Source organism: Cervus canadensis, chromosome 6, assembly GCF_019320065.1.
Source record: "Cervus canadensis isolate Bull #8, Minnesota chromosome 6, ASM1932006v1, whole genome shotgun sequence".
NCBI lineage: Eukaryota > Metazoa > Chordata > Mammalia > Artiodactyla > Cervidae > Cervus > Cervus canadensis.
In genome coordinates, this window is record NC_057391.1 from 38,008,185 (window position 1) to 38,033,573 (window position 25,389).

Below are 25,389 nucleotides of genomic sequence, written 5' to 3' on the forward strand. Positions count from 1 at the left end.
CTCTAGACACTTTTCTTTGACTGCTATAGTTATAAGTTGATTTAATTAACTCACCATTGAAAAGGCTTTCCTTGTGGCTAACAAATGAGCCACTCACAAGCTTATTTTGGTTCCATCCTCATTTTTACTTTTGTGAAGAAATTCAGCTGTGAAGAGATCCTCTTTTAAGTTTTCTAATTTTTCTGATTGTGTTTTCCCATGAGTTGGAAATACTGTGATGACTGTTTATTCTGATACTGTTGATGTATTTTGTATTCTTTCAGCACAGCTGTAGAATCGTTGCATAATCAACCTAATGCTTTGTTAATCTATTTTGATAACAAAATTATCTACACTTCATTGTATCTTAAAAGTATGATATTTGAAGCTCAGTTTTATCTTCTTGTTTTGACTTGAAGGGTATGCACTGGTAATATAAAATACAACATATAGGGATAAGTGTAGTGCCTGAAAAGCTGTTGTCATTATTGCATTATTAGAATTTGTGGTTGCTCTGAGCAGCATTGCAAAACCATTAGACTGCCTTATGTGATCTCTCAGAAATGCTGAAGTCTTGCATACTGTCTTAGGGTTTTGCATACTGTCTTACAGTGTTCCTTCATGAACTTCTTAAAAGTCTGTGGTCTTCTAATTAAGAAGTTGACTGACATCTAAGATGTTCCTGAGCTGTGTTTAATTCAGCATGTCCAAAATCGATGCTGTTGTCATTGCCTCTGTCCCACTTTATTCTTACACCTTTCACGTATGCCTCTGAATCCAATCATCTGTCTCTTGTTTATTAATCCATTGATTCTGCAAATATGTGAATGCCTGCTTTATATTTAGCACGAGGCCTAAGTATATAATGATATACAAAGCAAATACAGTTACTCTGTTCTCTTAAAGGTTATTCAGTAGTATAGCGATTTAAAAGTGTGAACTTTGGGTTCAAATTTTGACTCCTTACTGCTTTATGACCTAGAGCAAATTACTTAACCTCTCTGTACCTCAGTTTCATCTTTGAAGTTGAGAGAATTCCTGCTTCACTGATTATTGAGATTAAATGAGTTAATGTATGTAAAATGCTCAGTAAATGTTAGCTTTTATTATTTGTGGAGGAAATAGACATTATATGATCACAAGTAAGTGATCACACATATTGATAAGTGTCATGAAGTAACATAACAGGATATTTTGAGAGAATTTAGAGTTGGCAGTAGAGATAGCATTGAGACAGTGGCATTTACACAGGCTTGAAAGATGAATAAATGCTAACTGAGGGTTTGTGAGGCCTAAAAGCATTTCAGGCAAAAAGAAAAAGTGGTGCAAAGGCCTCGGAAAGGGTTTGGAGCATTTGACGAACAGAAGGTTGTTGTGTCTGGAGTATGGTACGTTATGGGGAGACCGATGTGAATGCAAAGATCTGTAGGCCATATTAAGGAGTTTGGATTTTATTCTGAGTGAAATGAAAAGCTAATGGAAGGTTATAAATGGCAGAGTTGGCATGAACTGATTTATGTTTAGAAAGTGCCACTTGCTGCTGTGTGGAGAATAGACTAGAGAAGAGCTAGAATGAGTGCCTAGAGATACAGTTTGTTGAAAAAAAAAAAGTCATTGCAGTAGCTCAGGTAAGCACTATTGTTATTTAGGACTAGGGTGGCAGCAGCGGAGGTGGAATGAAATGTGTGGATTTAAAGTGTTTTAAATTGAGTGCCTCTAACAACTAGGCTTCCCTAGTAGCTCAGACGGTAGAAGTATCTACTTGCAATGCAGGAGACCCGACTTCAGTTTTTGGGTCGGGAAGATCCCTTGGAGAAGGAAATGGCAACTCACTCCAGTATTCTAGCCTGGAGAATCCCATGGACAGAGGAGCCTGGCTGGCTACAGTCCATGGGATCGCAAAGAGTCGGACACGACTGGGCGACTAACACATTCTCAAAAGTGCTAGGCACTGTGATTGATGCTGAGGGTACAGTGTTGAGGTTAAAAAGGATACAATTTCTAATTTAGTCAGCTTGTGGGGGTGATGGGATAGGGGAAGAAATAAGACAATGAAAGAATTATACAATTAAATATAAAAATTAGAACTATGGTAAGTTCTAGTAAGGGCAGTTATGTGGTGCTTTTTGAGATCATATCATGGTCAGTAAGTCAGGGATGTTGAAACAACAGGAAAATTTGGTGATTGACTAGAACTTTGGGCAGGTAAGGAAGAGGCACGTGTCAAGAGTTGAGTTTCTGATGTGAGCGACTATCTAGGTGTATATGGAGAGAAGTCTGATTAGCTTCTAGTCTTGTTATCTTCCACATGGTCTTAAGCAGTGGCCAGAAGTAGTTTTCTTAAAACATGTGAATTTGAGTATTTCCTATATCTTCTTATAATCCCTTGAATGAATTTTTTTTTTAGGTTCTCAGTTTCTTTAATAGAGCATTTTAACATTGAATAGCAACAGGCAGAATCTCACATTGTACATTTTTGTCTCTTCTTTTCATAAGATGAATTTCCACCTCTTATTTGCTAGGTAATATAAAATATGGCCCCTTTGCCTTTTCTAGACCTATAATTACGCTTCTCCATAGATCACAGACATTTTTAATTGTAGCCATATTACAGTACTTGTGCCCCCCGAAATGGGTTCCCTCTTCTTTCTGTCTTTACACAGCCTGCTTTCTGTCTGAAGTGCTATTCTTCTGTACCCACTATGCCCACAGCTCTTTCATACCTTGCTAATTTCTACTCATTCTTCACTTTCTCTGGGAGTTCTTTTCTAACCTCCTTCGTCTGATTTTGTTGTTGTTCAGTGGCTCAGTCATGTCCAACTCTTTGCAACCCCATGGACTGCAGCATGCCAGGTTTCCCTGTCTTTAACTATCTCCCTGAATTTGCTCAAACTTGTGTCCATTGAGTTGATGATGCCATCCAGCCATCTCATCCTCTGTCAGCCCTTTCTCTCCTGCCCTCAACCTTTCCCAGTATCAGGGTCTTTTCCAGTGGGTCAGCTCTTTGCATCAGGTGGCCAAAGTATTGGAGTTTCAGCTTCAACATCAGTCCTTCCAATGAAATATTCAGGACTGATTTTCTTTAGGATTGACTGGTTTGATCTCCTTGCAGTCCCGGGAACTCTGAAGGGTTGTCTCCAGCACCACAATTCGAAAGCATAATTCTTCTGCACTCGGCCTTCTCTACGGTCCAACTCTCACATCCATACATAACTACTGGAAAAACCATAGCTTTGATTTAGTCTGATTTAGCTGCCCTTTATTTGTGCTTCTATTTTCTCCCTGGAAAAAAAGCCATAAAACAATAGCTTTATTTTTTGCTGTCATTATTGATTATTTGATAATTGGTTGTCTGATAATTGATTGCAAGCTAAGAGCAGAAATCATGTCTTGTTTTTGTGATCTGTATGTGGTAAATGCACAAAAAATGTTTGACTGGAGGAGTTAATGAATTCTATTTTATGTCAGGTACCTTTGCACAAGCTGTTTTCTAATTAGGATACCTTTCCTCCTTTGCTTTATCAATTTCTAGACATCCTTTATTTAATGCTAAGTCTTCCGTGATAATTCAGTGACAGTTTCTTCATTCCCTGTGCTTCTCTAGGTTTTCTTTTGTATACCTCTGATAAATGTTTGACACTACAGAGTAGGGATCTAAATGTTTGAATGAGTGAATCAGGAGCATTGTGGAGTTATAGACTGGATAAATATTTCCCCAGTGTCCAATCCCAGTTCTTAGGGTAGGTTACTTCTACATGGTACTAATTGTACTTGTTGCATTGATCTTTACTTCATTATTTTATAAAGACATCCCTATCTCCAAATTCTGAGTAGTTTATTGTAGTTCTCTTTACTGACTGTATAGCTACTGCCTTCATTGTTTTTCTTTTCTCTCCCATTAATTTTATTTTTCCTCCAGGAACCAGCTCAAAAGTCGTCTCTTCTTTGTAACTTTTTAGAATTCCTAGACTGTGTGCATTCCTATGGTGTTCCTAGAAGGATTTTTCGAAACTGCCAGCAATAACTTTGCAATATTATTATCCTGTCTTTTCATCTAGAACTCAAGGGGACTTATTTTTATTCATTCTTCTATCCCTGGTTCAGTGCCTTGCACATAGTTGGTGCTTAACACATATTTCTTAGCCGATTATATCCTTATTTAGAGAATGTTGGGTGGAAATAATCCTGGGATGAAAAATATCATCTTTGTGTAATCTCTACAATCTATATATAGATAATTTGGATAATGTACTGTATTCAACTTGCTCGAATAATCTTTATATTCTGTATTTCAATACATCCTTTTCCTTTCATTTAATAGGTATTCCCTGCCCTCCAGTGGTTAGATCACAGCTAACATTTTTAGTAAGGGTAAAGATTATACAGGCCTTTTTCAATGTTTGTTTTAAAGTTATATTTAAAATCTTCTCAGGTTTACTTCTCAGATAAACAAGTTTTTTTTTTTTTTTTTTTTTTTAACCCCACTGTTTTTCCCTTGGATCATCAAAAAAGCAAGAGAGTTCCAGAAAAACATCTATTTTTGTTTTATTGACTATGCCAAAGCCTTTGACTGTGTGGATCACAATAACTATGGAAAATTCTGAAAGAGATGGGAATTCCAGACCACCTGACCTGCCTCTTGAGACACCTGTATGCAGGTCAGGAAGCAACAGTTAGAACTGGACATGGAACAACAGGCTGGTTCCAAATAGGAAAAGGAGTACATCAAGGCTGTATATTGTCACCCTGCTTATTTAACTTATATGCAGAGTACATCATGAGAAACGCCGGGCTGGAAGAAGCACAAGCTGGAATCAAGATTGCCGGGAGAAACATCCATAACCTCAGATATGCAGTTGACACCACCCTTATGGCAGAAAGTGAAGAACTAAAGACCCTCTTGATGAAAGTGAAAGAGGAGAGTGAAAGAGTTGGCTTAAAGCTCAACATTCAGAAAACTAAGATCATGGTATCTAGTTCCATCACTCCATGGCAAATAGATGGGGAAACACAGACAGACTTTACTTTTTTGGGCTCCAAAATCACTGCAGATGGTGACTGCAGCCATGAAATTAAAAGACACTTAACTCCTTGGAAAGGAAAGTTATGACCAACCTAGACAGCATACTAAAAAGCAGAGACATTACTTTGCTGACAAAGGTGTCTAGTCAAAGCTGTGGTTTTTCCAGTAGTCATGTATGGATGTGAGAGTTGGATTATAAAGAAAGCTGAGCACTGAAGAATTTATGCTTTTGAACTGAGGTGTTGGAGAAGACTCTTGAGAGTTCCTTGGACTGCAAGGAGATCCACCCAGTCCATCCTAAAGGAGATCAGTCCTGGGTGTTCATTGGAAAGACCGATGTTGAAGCTGAAACTCCAATCCTTTGGCCACCTGATGCGAAGAGCTGACTCATTTGTAAAGACCCTGATGCTGGGAAAGATTGAGGGCAGGAGGAGAAGAGGACAACAGAGGATGAGATGGTTGGATGGCATTCTCGACTCAATGGACATGAGTTTAGGTAAACTCCAGGAGTTGGTGATGGACAGGGAGGCCTGGCGTGCTGCGGTCCATGGGGTCGCAGAGAGTCAGACACAACTGAGCTACTGAACTGTTTTTCCCTTATGTCTGATATGCTTGAAGCTTAGCTTGACCTACCTCTTCTTTCGTTACCATGAGCCACTATGTATCCCACAGTGTTTCTTAAGTATGCATTGATTGAGTGGGTGGCTCACCCAGTCTGACCTTGGTGCTTGATTTCGCTGCATTGTTCTCACATATCTCTACCAAGGGTGTAGGATCTTGCCACAGTGGTAAAGGTATCTTGTTTTCAGTAATACTTCCTGCCCCCCACTAACACATACACTCAGAGTAGCCTGCTAATCATATGCCTGTCTTTTAGTCTGGATTGGAGTGTCTCCTGGCTCTAACATCCTCTTCCCTTCCACTGTTTCTGATGAGGAAAGGCTGACTCTTGACTTCTTGGCAAGGTGATTTATTACCCTGTCCCAGGCCTCTTTTATGTTATTTTTTCCCCAGAAGACCAAGTCTTAGCTATCCAGGGAGCTTGCCATATGGCTAGCAGTCATTTCTAAACACCTGCTGCAAATTTTCAGTGGTATATCATGAAGTAAGGACGGTGGAGTATATGTTTCTTCTATCTAAATGTATTAAAAATAAATGATTATTAATCATCATGAGATATGGTTTCCTTGATTTTTGGTCTTAAAATACCCATTATTTTGGGAATTCCCTAGCCTTCCAGTGGTTAAGACTCTGCACTTCCATTACAGGAGGCCCAGGTTTAGTCGCTGGTTGGGGAACTAAGATCCCACAAGCCATGAGGAGTGGCCCCACCAAAAAATAAATATTAAACTCCATTCTTTATTTTAAGAAAGAATGGTAATAGTAGGTGGTATACCTTGTAAGATAAAAATCTGCTCACCTTGTGATGGTCATTTAAATCTTTGGGGGAAATTTTACTCTTTTGTAGTGTACTAGTAGTTTCGGAACCACTATGTTGATCACCACAGCTCATATCCATGAGGCAGTGGTGCCCTTCTTGCAAAGTAAGCATGATTTCTTTCATATGCATTTGCAGACAGATTTTCAGTGTATTTTTCTGTCATAGATTTCTTGATTTTTGCTTGATTCCAGTCTTGCACTTCAGTGTCTCTCAGTCATCTTCTTTGGCCAGTAATTCTAGTTTTTGTTTTTATATGCTCTCATGTGTGTTTTAAATCCCTGTGCTGCCCTAGGCTATAAACTTTTTCCTTTTCTTCTTTTTATGCTTTCTTGGATAAGGTGTTTCTTCTGAGGGCTCAGTACTACATTGAAAATATTTATTGTTTACTTTTCTTTTAGACCTATTCTTTTTTTGCTTTGTAATCCTTCTGAAACTAGCTCTCTGAACTTCATTTATTTTACTGATTTCTGACATCTCCCTCTTTAAATATTACTAAAACAAATTCACTGTTATCCTTTCATCTTGAAGATATTTACTGATTTTTTTTTTTTTTTTTGTATATGCAGATGGCAGTCTCTGTTATGACTTGTTGCTTTTGTTACCAGATAGTAAATTATGGAATCACAGAATTTCTCCCAATGCAAAGAATCTGCTTGCCTTTGTTGATTTCCTAGATAATAGTTAAAAGTCACGCATGCAAAGGCAGTCAGCAACTAGTTGGATTTTCCTTGAAAACCATTCTTACCTCTTGAAGCATCTGCCCTGTCAATAATATTTATCCATTCCTCTCAGGAGAAATTAATTTAAGAGTCAATGGTACTAGTTTTTTCTAACTACAACTGTACACTTTTGGAAAATGTTGGCCAAAGTAGGATGTTTGTTTGTTACTATTAATGTGAATATGGTTTAAAGTAGTATGATCCTGTTTTCCAAATCCCAAATTGTTGCACATTAATTCATTATTTGATATTTAGACTTGCCTGGAAAACTAGGACCTATAGTTTCATATTCATTTGGTCAACAGATATGGGTTTGCTCTGTTCCAGGGATTGTGGTAGGCACTAGAATAAAGCAAACAGTCTAGTGGGCAAAACATTCATTAATGCATAATTTAAAAAATAATTACAGTTGTGGCAGGTGTTGTAAGAAATATATGGTACTGTGAGAGCACAAAACGGGGAGACATCTCATGCTGAGGGTTAAGGAAAGTTTCTTGAAGAATTGACATTTAAATCTAGGCATGAAGGATAAGTAAGTTAGGTTTGAGGCATCTGAGAAGATCTTAGGCAAAGGGTAAGAAATATGATTCTGCAGGCTTAAGATATGGGGCAGCAGCAATGGTGTTTCTTCATGAACATTGATAACATTCCACCACATTTGTTTCTCTTTTCCATTCTTACTTTTGTTAATAGATATTAACAGATATTTTCTAAAATATGCTTTTAATCACATTACTATACTGATTAGGAAAGTTTTTTAAGATTTTTTTTTTTTTTGATGTGGACCATTTTTAAAAAGTCTTTATTGAATTTGTTACAATATTGCTTCTACTTTCTGCTTTTGGTTTTGTCTGTGAGGCATGTGGGATCTTAGCTCCCTGACTGGGGATCGAACCTGCACCCCCTGCATTGGAAGGCAAAGTCTTAACCACTGGACCACCAGGAAAGTCCCTGATTAAGAAACTTTCAAAGCTATTCATTGGATAGATTATTAGAGCTGCTTCAGGGCAGGAGTCCTGCCACTTTTAAGTTTCACATGTTGAACCAGTTGTACTTTATCTATATGAGTTGGTTTTAGTTGCATTAATAAAGAGTAGGCAAAGATGGGGTTGTATATAAACTGATATGATCCCTTTTTTTTCTGCCTAGCACATAAGTTTTCAGTGAAACGTGGCTAGTAAAAGTAGTTGTTTTTTTGGTTAGAAAACAAAAACAAGCCGCTTTTGTGACCTAGTCTGTATGTAGCTATTCTAAGAATGGTCTTTATTGTATTGACTTAAGATATTGTACTGTTCATGGGGTTCTCGAGGCAAGAATAGACCTTGGAAAAGACCTTGCTCCTGGGAAAGATTGAGGGCAGAAGAGGGGACGAGAGAGGATGAGGTGGTTGGATGATGTCATTGATTCAATGGACATGAGTTTGAGCAAACTCCGGGAGATAGTGAAGGATAGGGAAGCCTGGCGTGCTGCAGTCCATGGGGTTGCAAAGAGTTGGATGCGACTTAGCAATTCAACAACAACAACAACAGGAGAGTGTAAAAGGGATAGCAACCCAGGAGTTATGAGGGGTGGTGTTGGTCTCATCTGAAGAGTGTCATCATTTTCTCTTTTAGTCATTTGAGGGAGGTATGTCTTCAGTAGAAATTGGAACTGGGAAGGTGGGATCTGAATAGACTGGATAAGGAGTATAGTTTGTCTTGCTGGTGGATTCTGTTTAAGTGGTGCCAACTCTTTGGAGTTCTAGTGCAGACATCTTAACAGTACATGAGGTGCCTGTCTTTTCTCCTCAGCATATACAAGGCACTCAAATATTTATTGAGTAGGAAAAATGTTCATGTAAATTGGTAGGGTTTATGTGTTTATAAAGAATCTTGGTTCAAAACTGTACTTTTTAGCCAGATTGTTTATATTGCATGCATTCTCTATCCCCACCCCCCTAATAGTGAGAGAATTCCGATAGAAAGGAGCAGGATCTCCTGGCACTTGCAGCTCGGCCCCAGGGATTCAACCACTCAGTCCCAATGATTTAAGTGGATTCAACTTAAACAGAATCCACCAGCAAACCGATGTCATGTGGAAACTCCTTGAATATTCCAGAACTGGGCAGAGACATAGTCACTGAGTGCTCTTCAACTGAACCATTGAGGTCTGCCTGTGAAACTCACAAGCATCAATTCTTGCAGTTAGTTTGGAATTTTAAAAAGTTGGATTATATAATAAGCCTTTTAAAGGAAGTCATTCTTATATATGCAGAGAATACACCCAAGGATCCTGGTCTGAGAAACACTGCATTAAACACTGAATGTAAACACAGAGGTTACTTGAAGAAGCCGAAACAAAAAAGTGGTTACTTGGTACTAGCATGACATGATGTTGGGCTTCCCTTGTAGCTCATTTGGTAAAGAATCTGCCTGCAGTGCAGGAGACCTGGGTTTGATCCCTGGGTTGGGAAGATCCTCTGGAGAAGGAAATGGCAACCCACTCCAGTCTTCTTGCCTGGAGAATCCCATGGACAGAGGAGTCTGGCAGGCTACAGCCCATGGGGTCACAAGAGTCGGACATGACATAGTGACTAAAGAGAGAGAGAGAATGATATTAAATAAAAAATAGGCCACTAAAATAGTGTGGCAATGTTATTTTTAGATTACATATAAAAACAGTTTAATAAGTTCTCAGATTCTTGATAGTACATCTCTAGCTCTTTATAGGTTAGGCAGATTCCACTCTGAAAAAATACAAGTAGTTTACCTCTCCCACCAGGAAATCCAGTGCTGAATCTTGAATTTTTTTAAGTGCCTGGCATTTCATAATGTTTGCTTGATGTAGGGAGAGAGAAGCAAAAGAAAAACTTCATTCTCCCTCACCACCAAGGTGTCCTCACAGATTCTCCAGTGTTAACTTGTTCTTTTGCGGATGCACCTCTGGCTAGACATGGTTGTTAATCAGTCATCATTCATTTAGACTTTAGGATTAGATGCTTAAATAATAAGTCAACACAAATTTTATTTTTGTTTCAGAAAATGGAATTTTTTTTTTTTTTTAGAAAATGGAAATTTTGTAAGAGGAAACCTTAGACCTTTGAGAGGAAGGCATTCTTGGATGAGGTGGGAGATTCTGAAAAGGCAGCTTCCAGGAAAGAGGTTCTTGGGGTCAGGGAAGAGGAGGAAGGTGTGGAAAACTTACTTTTCAATTTTGCCTAGGATCTTGCATATTATTATTTTGTTGCACCAGTAATGCAACAAATGTGGTTGACAGTGCTTGAATGGGGGTTTCAGAGCAACTTCAGAAGTCCGTCAACGTTAGCCTGCATATTTTCCTTTCCATACTGATTTCAGCAGTTTCTCCTCCTGGTGTGGCGTATCCTCTCAGGAAGAGCAGAAGGAAAAGAAGACCCTTCCTAATATGCCTGGAGTCCAGAGCACAGATTAACGTCTTGTTGGATAAGCCTCTTCCTCTTGGCTCTTTTCTTCCTCCTTCTCCTTCACAGTGTTTTATATTAAGTCACCTAGCCGGTAATAGGTTCTCAGTATTTGCCAGTTCTTCTAAGAGAATGACAGGAAAGTGGAAGCATGGACCACAATTTATGCCCTCTTACTTCCTACTTCTCTTTTGCCTCTTTTCTCCCACTTTAAACGATTGTCTTTTTACTGGATGTTAGCAGAGAAGAAAGAATGGCTGGTAAGGGGTAGGGAAGAAGAAAGATATTTTTGATATTTGGTTGGGAGAAATACCATACCATCAAGTTAATTCAGCAGTTTTTTGTTTGTACCTCATAGCTTAAATATCTCGAACAAACAAAAATTAAAAACGCAGGATTAGGGCATTAACCTTGGATAATACTCTCTATCGTGCAAAATTCTCATTTCCACGTTTTACGGCTTTTATCGAGATCTATCAGGTGAGCTAGTAGCCTTTCTTCCTTTCTCACTTGGCACTGAGGTTTTCGGACTCCTCCCTACTTTACTAGTGGTCTTCTGTCGTGGATGTTTCAAAATTGATCACCCGTCTCACAGGATGTTTTCTTCAAGGTTTCCCGACGTCGTGGCTCTCTCCCAAGACCACAGCACAGTGGGGAGGAAGATCTCCGATTCTTTTGACGGACTTGTAAAGCCTGGGGGCTGCGGAATCTCACGTGGGTGGGGCTGGGCGCAGCAGGGGCGGGGCCAGCGAGGAGCCCAAGGGAAAAGGTGGCAGTCACAGATGAGAAAGCCCGCGGGCAAAGGTTTCACAGTTTTCACGAAGGCTTCGTGTGCGAGGCTGAGGGAATTGGGATGCCTCCCTCCTGCCTCGCCATTCTTGATTCTGGAAGCTTCAGTAGGCTCTTCTCGGTTGCTGGTACCCGGAAAGGCAGCCGCTTCAGCTCCAGGGGCGGGTCCCAAGGGTCTTGTCTCAGCTCCCGGGCCGTTTGGCCTCCTGGCGTTGGGGGAGGGGCGAGGGAGGTGCTGCTCGCGCCTCCTTTTGCGCTTGCGCGACGGGCTCCGAGCGGGTAGGAGCGCGTGCGCGATGACGTGTACGTCCGATGCGCGCGCAGGCTCTTCAGCTGGAGCGGACACACGGTGTGCGAACCGAACAGAATAACCCGCCCCCAGCGGGATGTGAAGGACTCCGGGTGAGGCCGGCCACGCCCCGCACGGTAACTCTCGGGCCCGGGTGGAGGGCGTCTCCTTAGTACTGGCCGGATTGGAGTTTTCCGAGAGTTTGAAGCTCTTGTGTATTTTTTACGGGGTGAGGAGCGTTCCACTGAGCGATCTTCGCACGCCCCGGCCAGGCCGGGCCTTGCGCGGGGCCGCCTTTGGCGCGCGCCTATGGGCTTCTGAGCGAGGCTGCGCATGTCACCTCGCGCGCGTCCCCGGCCTCACTTCCGCGTCGCGCGGCGAACTCGGAACATCGACGCCAGCTAGAGCGGCCACGAGGCGGGCGGGGTGAGAAGCGCCCCTGGCGCAGCCCTGCCCTCGCGTGTGTGGGGTGCTGCACCGCATGGTACGATCCGCGTGACGCCTTCCAGCCAGTCGTGGGGCTTTAGGTCGAGAGCCGTGCTTGTGCGCTTTGCCTTTTAGAGCCCAGGTCTCGGCGTTCCAAAACTCCGAAGGAAACGGTGCTGACCTCGCATTTCTAAGGAGCTGTGTGCAGCATTTTGACACCTGTATAAACCTTTCGTCTACCATGTAATTTCCTGACAAGTTGTTTGAAGCAAGACCGCGAGTTTAATAAGGAAGGAGGTCGAGGAAGTGAGTTGTATAGGACTGGGAACTTGGTAAACAAAGGACCGGTGGTTCGAAAGTGTAGAAATGAGGGCGGGGAAAACAGGTGGGAAGAGCAGGTGTTATTTTCTTTTCCCCTCTTTGGGGCATCCTTTGGCCAGTTCTCTGTGTGACTTCCCTCCCCTGTTAAATGGTCAAGGTCTGTGCTCTCAGCAGTAGGTGGGTCTGGGATAGAAATACACCGCTCCGAGTACTAGCAACCAAAGTTGAGGAATCTGCGTGCGAGGAGTATAGAAAATTTAGGGATTATTTCAAACTGGGTTGAGAGTGGGAAGTGGTAGTGTCTTGTGAAGATTTTTGCTCTGCCTTCGGAACTCTAGAGATGCCATGCCTCCTCTGGAGAGGATGGAAGCAGGGAGGTTGAAGGAATTCTGAAAAGAAGAGTTATTGATCTCAGAACAATGTGAATGTCCAAAGCTCTCTTCCTTCTGAGGGAAGACCACGCTCCCACGGTTCGCGTCGCAGGGGCAGACCCGTGGATCGAGAGACCTCTCGAGCCCACCCTCGCGCTGCCTTGTGTATTTTAAAGCACACCAGGCTTTTACGGCAGAGTCCCTGGCAAATCCTGCCTGCTCTGCCTCTTTTTGGGCGCGACGCCGCGGCTAAGGTTGCAGAGAAAGTGCCTGGAGGTGCCGTGACGGCTGCTGGGAAGAGGGCCGGCCTGGGAGGGCCGGACGGCAGGTTCTGTAGTCTCCTCGGTAACCGCATGCTACTGGATCCCGCGGAGTGATCCGCGGGTTCCGGCTGGCGGCACGTTATTTATCGGACTCCCCTTCCCCAGAAGTGCTTTCCTTGAGGCGTTTTTTCACGTGGTTCTTGGTTAGCTAGCCTCTCTAGTTGAAAAGCGGTGATGTGGGCCCTGGTAGTCGACGGCGACTGCGGTTCTCTGAGACTGGCAGGAGGCCTTTTCACTTCGAAGTGTCTGGAGTTGGCGCTAGCCCTTCTTGATGCCAGAGAGCTATGTTTCCAGCTGTTGTGTGAGTTGAGTGGGTTGGATGCACCTTCCAGAAAACACATGCTTAGGATTTGAGAAAACTTAGTGCCCTGGATACCTTGTCATAGTTTATCCAAGGCAAGGTTGCTATTTGATTGCTGTCCATTTCTGCCATAAAAGTTAGTTCTTTAAAATCTACTTAGGCAAGTATTAGGGACCTGCTAGCTTGCTAACCCTGAGTTGTGATAAAGGGATCATTCCTAGGAATAGAAAATGCTCATGAAGCCTGCATTAACGAATGGTATTTGGTGAAAGAAGGGGGTGGGGATGGGCTACTATCTTAGGTAAATGCAACTTCGTGCCTTAAAACCTAAAAGCATTTCAGATATATTTTGGAATTTACGTTTCAAATTAAGGGTTGTAGTCATGATAAAATGCCAAGGGTATAGTTTCTGGTACAAAGGAAGTGCTTACTAATAGATAGTGAGTACCATGGCAACCCACTCCAGTATTCTTGCCTGGAAAATCCCAAGGACAGGATCCGGGCTACAGTTCTTAGGGTCGCAGAGTCAGGTACGACGGAAGCGAGTTAGCACGCACGCACACCATTTATTTAATTATTAAAGTTAACCTAATGACGATTAAGAACGGATAGTTGGCTATTTTATTGTCTTTACATCCCTTGCTGTCGTGTTTTCTGATTACTATTGCATGTAAATAATGCTTTTTAAAAGATTTTTCAAATTTCTGGGTCCATTGTATTTTGATGAATATTGAAATTCAAATGAATCTATTCTCTTACAAATTTGAGCTTCAGAAATGTAATTTAACCGCACTCCTGTAGGGAATAATTACGTTAAGGAACAAACTAATATCTCCATGCCTACCTTACAGTAATGCATTTACTGTATGAAAAGTTATGGTTATTTTTAGCAATTTTGAAAATACTCAGTTTAGGTTGACTATCATTTGAATGTTTTGTAATGTTTTGTGTTTTTAAGTAACAGTATTGGTTTGGAATTTTGGTTTACTTTGTTGCAGGGGTTGGGTGGGCAGGGGGTGGGGGGGAGGGAGAGACCGATACTAGTATCTGAATTAGGTAACTAGCTAGTAAACTAACTAGTGTATTTTGTAAGTTGTATGAAGATCGTGGCTTTAGTAGTTACTAAACATTTCCCAAAGAGGTCATTGGTGAAAAGATACTCAGAATAGGTACTCTGGAATTGTAACAGTTTTCTTACGATACTTGACGTATTACTGGAAAACATTCTCTGTGGAATTGCATTTGTGTGTTGATGTGAGTGCCTGCACCTTCTGATGTTGACATTTTCAGAATGTTACTTAGAATTTTCCCAGCCACAACTGAATTTATCTCTGTACGTTATTATTATAGTAATTCTATGTGGATAACTGCTTGATCTTGAAAAGCTGAACTGAAATTTTTTTGAATGCTAAGTTATATCTGTATACCAAAACTGTGGTCTTCCTTAATGCTTTCAGAGAATTTTTAGAATCTTTCTGGAAGGAGATTTATTGCTTCATGAGTAGCCTAAGTAATTTGATTTTTGCAATTGGTTAAAGTTATCTTAGACTTTAGAGTGGTATTTGTGTGTCTGACACAGCTGAATTGCTGAATTGACTATCCTTTCTTAAGAAAATCCAATATTGTATTCCAAAAGCGTAGGCATATTACTTATAGTGAAGTGAAATTCATGCTTAAAAATTGTTGTGGAATAAAATTTTATTTCTTGCCTGTAAACCTTTAGCAACGTATGGCTTAAGATAGACACTATTTTGTTTGTAAATTACATTTTCGGTTTTACACATTTTGATCAATTTATGGAAGAAACTTGACAGGAGGATTAAAAAAAAGACTCTACAAGTCAAAAGTCTGAAAGTTCAAACTTCTTTTGAACTTAATACACACATTTTTACATTTATTAGATACTTGTGTACAGAGTGCAAATAAAGCAGTCTGACTCTTCTGAACTTCATTTTTGTGTTTCGATGAAAGGAAAAATTTGAAATGTGTATATATAATGTAAGTTTAAAATTTACAGTCTCTAAACTGGATTCCCATCAGTAGAATCTTTGATATTTCATTATTATTAATTTTTAAAAGATAGTGATTTTTAAAGCATTGTTTAAAACTTCCTTGTCCACTTTTACCTGTAAAAATCATCTGAAAAATCAAGATTTTTTTTTTTTTTATTAGTTGGATCAAGATTTTATTATTATAGAAGACAGTGTTTAGGAAATTCTGAACTCTTTAATGTCTTCGTAGGTTTGGGATAGCTAAACAGTTTTTTCAAGTAGTTCTTTGCTGCCTGTCTTAAATGCACTTCATAAGTGTGTTTTTGCATAATTGCTTACAAAAATACTTGATTTGTAACAAAACTGAGCTTTATGGACTAAGTACAAGATTAGGAGTTTGTGTTATTTGATTTATATACAGTTTAATTTTATGTTTTTAGCTTTGTTTTATTTAGTTGGAGGATAATTGCCTTACAATGTTGTGTTGGTTTGTCATACAATAATCCTTTTTTTTTTCCCCTCGAATAATCCTAATCAGCCATAGGTATATATATATATCTTCTCCCTCTTGAGTACCTCCCCCCATCTCACTCCTGTAGGTTGATGCAGAACTTTGGGCTGGTTTCCCTGTGTTTTATAGCAGCTTCCCCCAGCTATCTTATTTTACACATGGTAGTGTATATATGTCAATGCTTCGCTTTCACTTCTTGTCTCCCACTCCCACCCCCCACCGCCATAAGTCCATTCTGCATATCTGCATCTCTATTCATATTCCTGTCCTGCGAATAGGTTCACCAGTGCCATTTTTCTAGATTCTGTATATATGCATTAATATATGATATTTTTCTCCTTCTGACTTACTTTACTCTGACAGGCTCTAGGTTCATCCCCCTCAGTTCAACTGACATTTGTTACTTTTTATGGCTGAGTAATATTCCATTGTATGTATGTACCACAACTTTATCTGTTTGACCGATTCTAGGTTCATCTGCATCAGTTCAACTGACATTGATTCCTTTTTATATCTAAGTAATATTCCACATGTATGTACCACAACTTCTTTATCTGTTTTTCTGTTGATGGACATCTAGGTTGCTTCCATGTCCTCTCTATTGTAAATAGTGCTGCAGTGAACATTGGGGTACTTGTGTCTTTTTGAATTACAGTTTTCTAAGGGTATATGCCCAGTAGTGGGATTGCTAGGTCATAATGGTTGGACAGCAGGGAGATCAAACCAGTCAATCCTAAGGGAAATCAACCCTGAATACTCATTGGAAGGACTGATACTGAAACTGAAGCTCTAGTATTTTGGTCACCTGATGCGAGTGGCCGACTCACTGGAGAAGTCCCTGATGCTGGGAGAGATTGAGGGCAGAAGAAGATGGCATTAGAGGATGAGGTGGCTGGATGGCATCACTGATGGAATGGACATGAACTTGGGCAAACTTCCGGAGATGTAGAGGGCCAGAGAGGCCTGGAGTGCTGCAGTCCATGGGGTTGCAACAAATCAGATATGACTAGGTGACTGAACAGCAACAGTGGTAGTTTAATTCCTAGTTTTTTAATGAATCTTCATACTGTTCTCCATAGTGGCTATATCAGTTTACATTCCCACCAACAGTGGAAGAGGGTTCCCTTTTCTCCACATCCTTTCCAGTATTTATTGTTTGTAGATATTTTGATGATGGCCTTTTTGACCAGTTATACACCATTTTGGAGGTATTGGTTTTTATGAACTTTCTGAACTTTACTGTTTTTTGTAAAAGTCACTGTATTTGTGACTTATAAGTCTGGTTAAATTTTGTCTTATCAGTCTCTGATAGATGTTACTTGAACTAGTTTTAGGAAATCAATAAACTTAATTGCCTTAAGCCTGAGGAAGCTTTTGAAAAGAATCATTCTAAATTTTATCTATCTCTTAAACTCCAAATCAGAGGAGAGATTTTTTTTTTTTTACCTTTCCTAAGTATTAGTGCTTTAGTGTTAGAAACGAGGGTTTCTATTTCATATCTAGCCATAGTCAGAAACAATAACCAACCTTTTTTGAAGTGTTGATACTTAAAGTATTATCCTGAAGATAATGAATATTTTAAGTTTTGGAGCCCCCTCCCTACTTTTTGGGGGGATCATGTGGCCAATCCTGAAAGATGTAAAATTCAGATCAGATGCTTTTATTGCTTGTCAGTAGCTCTGATGAAAAGTAAAATTAGACTTTTAATTAAAAAGAGGAACACCAGTAAGTGGCTCAGTTTGATTAGTCAGAAATTACTGACCCACTTAAACAAGAGAGTGTGTGTGTGCGCTAAGTTGCTTCAGTTGTGTTTGACTCTTTGTGACCCTATGGACTGTAGCCTGCCATGATCCTTTGTTGACGGGATTCTCCAACAGTTAAGATCACCAGAGTGAGTTGCCATGCCCTTCTCTAAGAGATCTTCCCACCCCAGGGATCGAACCTGTGTCTTATGTCTCCTACATTGGTAGGTGGATTCTTTACCCCTAGCGCCATCTGGGAAGCCTAGTGATACAGTATTTTCCTTTTTTGTATAAAAGCTAATTGAAGATGATAGCTTTATATTTTGTAGAATATTTAGGTAATTTATTTTTGCATATCACTTCAGTTGAATGTAACAACCTGAGATTTCTTTATAATGGTTTATTGAGATATAGTTCCCATAAAATTAACTATTTAAAACATTTATATGTTTATTTGACTATACCAGGTCTTAGTTGCAGCATGCTGGGTCTTCAGTTGCTGGCATGTGGGCTCTTGGTTGCAGCATGTGGGATCTAGTTCCCTGACCAGGGATTGAGCCCAGGCCCCCTGCATTGGAAGTGTGTCTTAACCACTGGACGAGCAGGGAGTCCCAAAATTCAACATTTTAAAGGATACATTAACTGGTTTTTAGTTCCTGAACATTTCCATCACTCTTATAGAAAACCCCAAACTGTTAACAATTGTCCTAATTAATCCTCTCCCTTTTCACTGTCAACCACTGATCTACTTTATAGATTTGCCTATTCTGGACATTTCTTATAAATGGAATCATACAGTATATGTGTTTTTTTTGTGTAACTTTTATGAATTAACTAATTTAAGGTTTCTTTTTTTGGGGGGGGGGTAGGTTGTATGGTCATGAGATAAAAAATTTAGAAAGTGTCAGAGTATTTTTCCAGCCACCCTGTTTTCCCTTAATAAAGTCAATACTACCAGTTCCTCTTCTGTCTTTGCAGGTAGTCTGTGTCAGGCAAATACATACATATTCTTTTCTTTCTTTGGCTTTTTCTTTGTTTAAACTTATAGAAGTATATAGCATAATCTATAACTCTTTTGAACTTTATGCCCTTTGTATATCTTTTAGATAATGTTAATTTGTCTATAAGATTTATAATTCTCTTTTCTGGCTGCAGAATATCCCACTCTTTCATAGTACCACCATTTATTACAGGTGTGGATGTCCACCATTTATTACAGGTGTGTATGTGTGTTTGCACATAGGTATGTAAGATAAAGTCCTAGGAGAACCATTTTTTCCTGGGATGTATGTGTTTCTACTTTTGATATTTTCTTTTTTTTTTTTTTTCCATTTATTTTTCTTGGTTGGAGGCTAAGTACTTTACAATATTGTAGTGGTTTTTGCCATACATTGACATGAATCAGCCATGGATTTACATGTATTCCCCATCCCGATCCCCCCCCCACCTCCCTCTCCACCCGATCCCTCTGGGTCTTCCCAGTGCACTAGCCCCGAGCACTTGTCTCATGCATCCAACCTGGGCTAGTGATCTTTTTCACCCTTGATAATATACATGTTTCGATGCTGTTCTCTCAAAACATCCCACCCTTGCCTTCTCCCACAGAGTCCAATTGTCTGTTCTGTACATCTGTGTCTCTTTTTCTGTTTTACATATAGGGTTATCGTTACCATCTTTCTAAATTCCATATATATGCATTAGTATACTGTATTGGTCTTTATCTTTCTGGCTTACTTCACTCTGTATAATGGGCTCCAGTTTCATCCATCTCATTAGAACTGATTCAAATGAATTCTTTTTAATGACTGAGTAATATTCCATGGTGTATATGTACCACAGCTTCCTTATCCATTTGTCTTTTTATATTTTCATACTATCCTCAGAGATTCTGTCATCATACACTCTGAGTGGCTGATTAGATGAAAATGCTGGTTGACACACACCTTTTCTAGCACCTTTGACAGACTTTGATTTTTGCCATTCTGCTAGGGTAAAAAGCAGTATCTTAGGATGACTTTAATTCCTTCTGTTCTGTGACTGTGTACATTTTCTTAACCATTTGCAATTCCTGTCCTTTGTCCATTTTGCTATTAGATTTTTTGTTTTTCCAATTTGTATAAAATTCCTTTTTGTATTAGGGAAATGAGTTCTTTATGATATGTTTCAGGTACTGTTTTCCAGTTAGTTATTTTTTTAAATCTTGCATGGATAGTTTTTGTCATATTAAAAACAAATTTACATGATTCTGAATTTATCAAAAATTTTATTGTCTTATTAACTTCTAGGTTTTGTGTACTACTTATCAAAAATCTTTTTTCAAGATTTCTTTCAGAATTAAAAAAAATTTACACTGATTTGGGAGTAGGGGGTGGGATTTAAGTGTTTGGTCTATTGGAATTTTTTCAGTGTAAGGTCTGAGTTGGGGAGCCGACTGTTTCTTTTTCCAGTAAGTTCTGGTGTTTTGTCATGTTTTCTTTAAATGTATGTACTAATAGGGCTTCTTTGATGGCTCAGTTCATAAAGAAACCACCTGCAATGTAGGAGACCCAGGTTCCATCCCTAGGTTGGGAAGATCCCCTAGAAAAGGGAATGGCAACCCACTCCAGTATTCTTGCCTAGAGAATCCCATGGACAGAGGTGCCTGGTGGGCTACAGTCCATGGGTTCCCAAAGAATCCGACAAAACTGAGTGACTAACACTTTCACTTTCATGTACTAATAAGTTAAATAGCATTTTACTTATGTATGAACTCATGCCAGTACTCCAAAGAGGTGAATCTCTGTACAGTGATAACATGGAAATTTGTTAATTTTTACTCAGGAGAATGTGCTTGTAACAGAATCCTCTCAAATTAATTCATAAATTATTGGGGTTCTTTTGGAATGCAGATGACTTTACAATTTAATCTTCTTTTTAAGTCTGCATACTTTTATATTTTCATATAATTTTTCTAAAATGAATACTTTTTATATGAGGTTATTGCATGTATAGTGAATTATTGAAGGATTGGGATATGAGTAACTTAATTAGATTAAAATGAACTTTAAAATAGATAATCAAATATTCCAGAATGAATATCCTTACAGCGATTGAGAGAAAAGTAGAAGCCAAATCTTAGAAGAATTTAGGAATGTATTTTGGGATAACATAATCATTCTTACATTTTTGTTAATAAAATGTTCATTTGATTAAAGTGTTGTGTTGTTTTTTTTTAGGCTGGGAAGGCCATTATAATTATGTGGTAACTACAATTATCTTACTACTGATTTTCCCACTGGAATCATGGAGGAGAAACAGCAGATTATATTGGCTAATCAAGATGGTGGGACAGTGCCAGGAGCAGCACCTACCTTCTTTGTCATCCTGAAACAGCCAGGAAATGGCAAAACTGATCAAGGGATTTTGGTTACTAATCGGGATGCCTGTGCTTTGGCTAGCAGTGTGTCATCACCAGGAAAATCTAAAGGAAAGATTTGCCTTCCAGCTGATTGTACTGTAGGAGGAATCACTGTCACCTTGGATAACAATAGTATGTGGAACGAATTCTATCATCGAAGCACAGAGATGATTCTGACAAAGCAGGGAAGACGCATGTTTCCTTACTGTCGTTATTGGATAACAGGTTTAGATTCAAATATGAAATATATCCTTGTCATGGATATATCTCCTATGGATAATCACCGTTATAAATGGAACGGTCGCTGGTGGGAGCCCAGTGGGAAGGCTGAGCCCCATGTTTTGGGGAGGGTTTTTATTCATCCAGAATCTCCTTCCACAGGTCATTATTGGATGCATCAACCAGTGTCTTTCTACAAACTCAAACTTACAAACAATACACTGGACCAAGAAGGGCATATTATCTTGCACTCTATGCATCGCTACTTGCCACGGCTTCACTTGGTGCCTGCAGAAAAGGCTACTGAAGTGATACAATTAAATGGCCCTGGTGTCCACACTTTTACCTTCCCACAGACTGAATTCTTTGCCGTAACAGCTTATCAAAACATTCAAATTACCCAGTTGAAAATAGATTACAATCCATTTGCTAAAGGCTTCAGGGATGATGGCCTGAATAGTAAGCCCCAGAGAGATGGAAAGCAAAAGAACAGCTCTGACCAAGAAGGGAACAGTGTTCCCAGTTCTCCTGGTCAACGGGTCCGTCTTACAGAAGGTGAGGGGTCAGAGATGCAGCTAACAGATTTGGATCCTTTATCAAGGGGTCAGGAAACATCAGGCAAGGGTTTGGAGACGCCTTCCCTTAATATAAAGCGAGATTTTCTTGGTTTCATGGATATTGATTCAGCACTTGGTGAAGTCCCTCAGTTGAAGCAAGAGGTTTCTGAAAGGTAGGTAAAAACAATTTTCTGTTCTTAGAGATAAAAGGAAGATATGAATTTAAAATGTTGGTTATGTGGACTCGTGACTTTAGGTATTACTGATAATGCAAGCCACTATAAAATACCACACATTTGTGAAGTGATAGTTGCTTTTCCATTCTGCAAAATGATAGTTCATTTTTCTGTAATGAGTATCAATTGGGTTCACAATCTAGAATTGTAGGCAAACTAGATGACTTATCCCAGTGGGAACCTTAGATTTTAGACTTTTTTTAATCATGCATGTCTATTCCTTGTTAATATATAGGCAGCATTTAAAAAATATTAAAATGTAGTTCATATACATTATATATAGACAACTCTTGATTAATTGGATAAGGGAAAAGAATGACCCCCAAATCATAACTGAAACAAGACTTACCCAATGAGGCTCAGAAGAAATTGAAAGTAGACTAATTTATGTCTAGTATGTAAGAATTTCCTGGGACTTACCTGCTGGTTCAGTGGCTAAGACTCCATGCTTCCAGTGCAGAAGGTCCAGGTTCAATCCCTTGTCAGGGAACTGGATCCCACATGCAGGATCCCACTAAAGATCCTGCATGCCACATCTAAAACCCAGCATAGCTAAATAAATAAGAATTTTTTGCCCTATGGACTTCCTAATCCATAAATTTCCTGACTAAAAACAAGCTAAAATAACATGATACACTGTTGCACTTTTAAAATTTGAACTTGTGTTATTTATTTTTATTGAAGGCTTTGTATTTTAAGAGCAGTTTTAGGTTTGCAGCAAAATTGAGAGCAAAGTTTAGATATTTCCCATTACAACTTCTGTCCCCACCCATACATAGCCATTCCCATTTATCAACATCCACCATCAGAATGGTGCATTTGTTTATAATTGATGAACTTATATTGGCGCGTCATAATCACCCAAAGTCCATAGATTGCATAAAGGTTCACTCTTGGTGATACACATTCTGTGGGTTTGGACAAATAATGTAAAGACATGTATCCATCATAATAGTATCATACAGAGTATTTTCATTGCCTTAAAAATCCTCCATGTTCTACCCGTTAATCTCCCATTCCCCTCGCCTCTGGAAACCTCTGATCTTTTTGTTGTCTCATAGCTTTGCCTTGTCTAGAAAGTTGTATATCTGGAATCATACAATGATGATGTAGCCATTTCAACTTGGCTTCTTTCACTTAGTAATATGTATATAAAGTTTCCTCATGTCTATTCATGACTTGATAGCACATTTTTTTGTTTGGTTGTATAATTCAGTTCATTTATTCATTCATCTCTTAAAGGACATCTTAGTTGCATCTCAGTTTTGGCAGTTACGAATAAAGCTGCCATGAACATCTGTTTCCAAGTCTAATGTTCATTTGGATAGATACCAAGGATCATGGTTCCAAGACTGGATGGTAATAGCATGTTTGTTTGTTTATTTGTTTGTTTATTTATTTGGCTGCCCCAGGTCTTAGTTATGGCACACGGGATCTTCTGTCTTTGTTGTGGCATGCCGGATCTTTAGTTATGGCATTTGAACTCTTCAGTTACGGCATGTGGGATCTGGTTCCTTGACCAGGGATCAAACCTGGTTCCCCTGTGTTGGAAACGTGGATTCTTAGCCACTGGACCACCAGGGAAGTCCTGGTGACAGTATGTTTAGGTTTATAAGAAATTGCCAAACTCTCTAAAGTGGCTGTGCCATTTTTTGCAGTGAAAGAGAGTTCTTGCTGCTCTACATCCTTGTCAGCATTATCAATTTTCTGGATTTTGGCCTTTCTAATAGGTGTGTAGTAGTATCTTGTTTAAATTTGCCTTTCCCTGATGACATGATGTGGTGCATCTTTTCATGTGCTTATTTGCCATCTGTGTATCTTCTTTGGTATCTGTTAAAGTCTTTGGCCTATTTTCTAATCAGATTGTTTTACTGTTGTCTTCAGACTTCTTTGTATATTTTGGATAACATGTCTTTTGCAAATATTTTTTGCCAGTTTGTGGTCTGTCTGCTCATTCTCTTGATGTTGTCTTTCACAAAGCAGAAGTTTATTATTTTAATGAAGTTCAGCCTATCAGTGATTTCTTTCATGGATCATGCCTTTGATTTTGTATCTTGAGAAGTCATTGCCATATTTAAGGTCATGTAGGTTTTCTCTTAGGTTATCTTTTAGGATTCTTAAAATTTTGAGTTTTACATTTTGGTTTATGATCCATTTTGAATTAATTGATGTGAAAGTTGGAAGGTCTGTGTCTAGAGTCAATTTTTTTTGCATGTGGATGTCCTGCTATTTCAGCACTGTTTGAGAAGACTCTCTGCTCTGATACTGTCCTTGCTTCTTTGTCAAAGATCAGTTGGCTTTATTTGAATATTATTTGTGGGCTCTCTAGTCTGTTCCCTTGACCTAGTCTGTTCTTGTAACAGTACTGCACTGTTTTGATTATTGTAGCTTTTTAAGGAAGTCTTGAACTTGGGCAGTGTCAGCTCTCCAGCTTTGTTCGTTTTCAATACGTGTTGGCTATTCTGGGTCTTTTTTGTCTCTATATAGTCTTGAGAATCAGTTCAACCATATTCACAGAATAACTTGCAGGGATTTTGATTATTCTTGCGTTGAATCTATAGATCAAGTTGGGAAGAACTGACATCTTAACTGTATTGAGTCTTCCTGTTCATGAATATTGACTACCTCTCCATTTACTTAGTTCTTTAATTGTTTTCATCAGTGTATTTTCATTTTCCCCATATAGATCTTGTATATATTAGATTTATAACTAAGTATTCACTTTCGGGGTGTGATAATGTAAACGGTATCGTGTTTTCCACTTGTTCTTTGTTGATACATAGGAAAACTATTGAATTTTGTACTTTATCCTCGTATTCTGCAGCTTGTTTATTAGTTCCAGAAGATTTTGGGGGATTCTTTGACATTTTCTACCTAGATGATCATGTCATTTGTGAACAAAGATAGTTTTATTTCTTTCTCTCAAATCTGTATTACTTTTATTTTCTTTTATTGCATTCACTAGGACTTCCAGTAAGATGCCAAAAAGGATTGATGAGAGCAGACATCTTTTCTTTCTTTCTTATCTTAGTAGGAAAGTTTCTAATTTAAGTTGAGAAAGTTCCCTTCTATTTGCTAGTTCACTGAGAGTTTTTACCATGAGTGGGTGGTGGTGTTCAGTCACTAATTCGTGTCTGACCCTTTTCAACTCCATGAACTGCAGCACGCCAGGCTGCCCTGTCCTTCACTATTTGCTGGAGTTTTCTCAGATTCATGTCCATTGAGTTGGTGCTGTTATCTAACCATCTCATCCTCTGCTGCCCCTTCTTTTGCCCAGCATCAGGGGCTTTTCCATCTTAAGCTCTTTGTATCAGGTGGCCAAAGTTTTGGAGCTTC

At 39.3% G+C, this 25,389-nt stretch overlaps 1 protein-coding gene across 13 annotated transcripts in view; it reads left to right on the forward strand.

Annotated features, from left to right (window-relative positions):
- The window catches only part of MGA (MAX dimerization protein MGA), a 145,423-nt gene that overhangs the window by 34,596 nt on the left and 85,438 nt on the right, over positions 1-25,389 (forward strand). For 5 of the 13 annotated variants that reach the window (XM_043471534.1, XM_043471544.1, XM_043471541.1 and 2 more), the window contains exons 1-2: positions 11,674-11,795; positions 20,860-21,990. The exons of 2 other annotated variants lie outside the window; for them this stretch is intronic. In XM_043471534.1, coding sequence (XP_043327469.1) covers positions 20,927-21,990 — 1,064 coding nt within the window. In that variant the 5' untranslated portion in view covers positions 11,674-11,795; positions 20,860-20,926. Of the gene's footprint in view, positions 1-11,673; positions 11,796-11,827; positions 12,143-18,177; positions 18,864-20,859; positions 21,991-25,389 lie in introns of those variants that run through there. 6 more of the 13 variants (XM_043471535.1, XM_043471536.1, XM_043471540.1 and 3 more) reach the window with 5 other exon arrangements.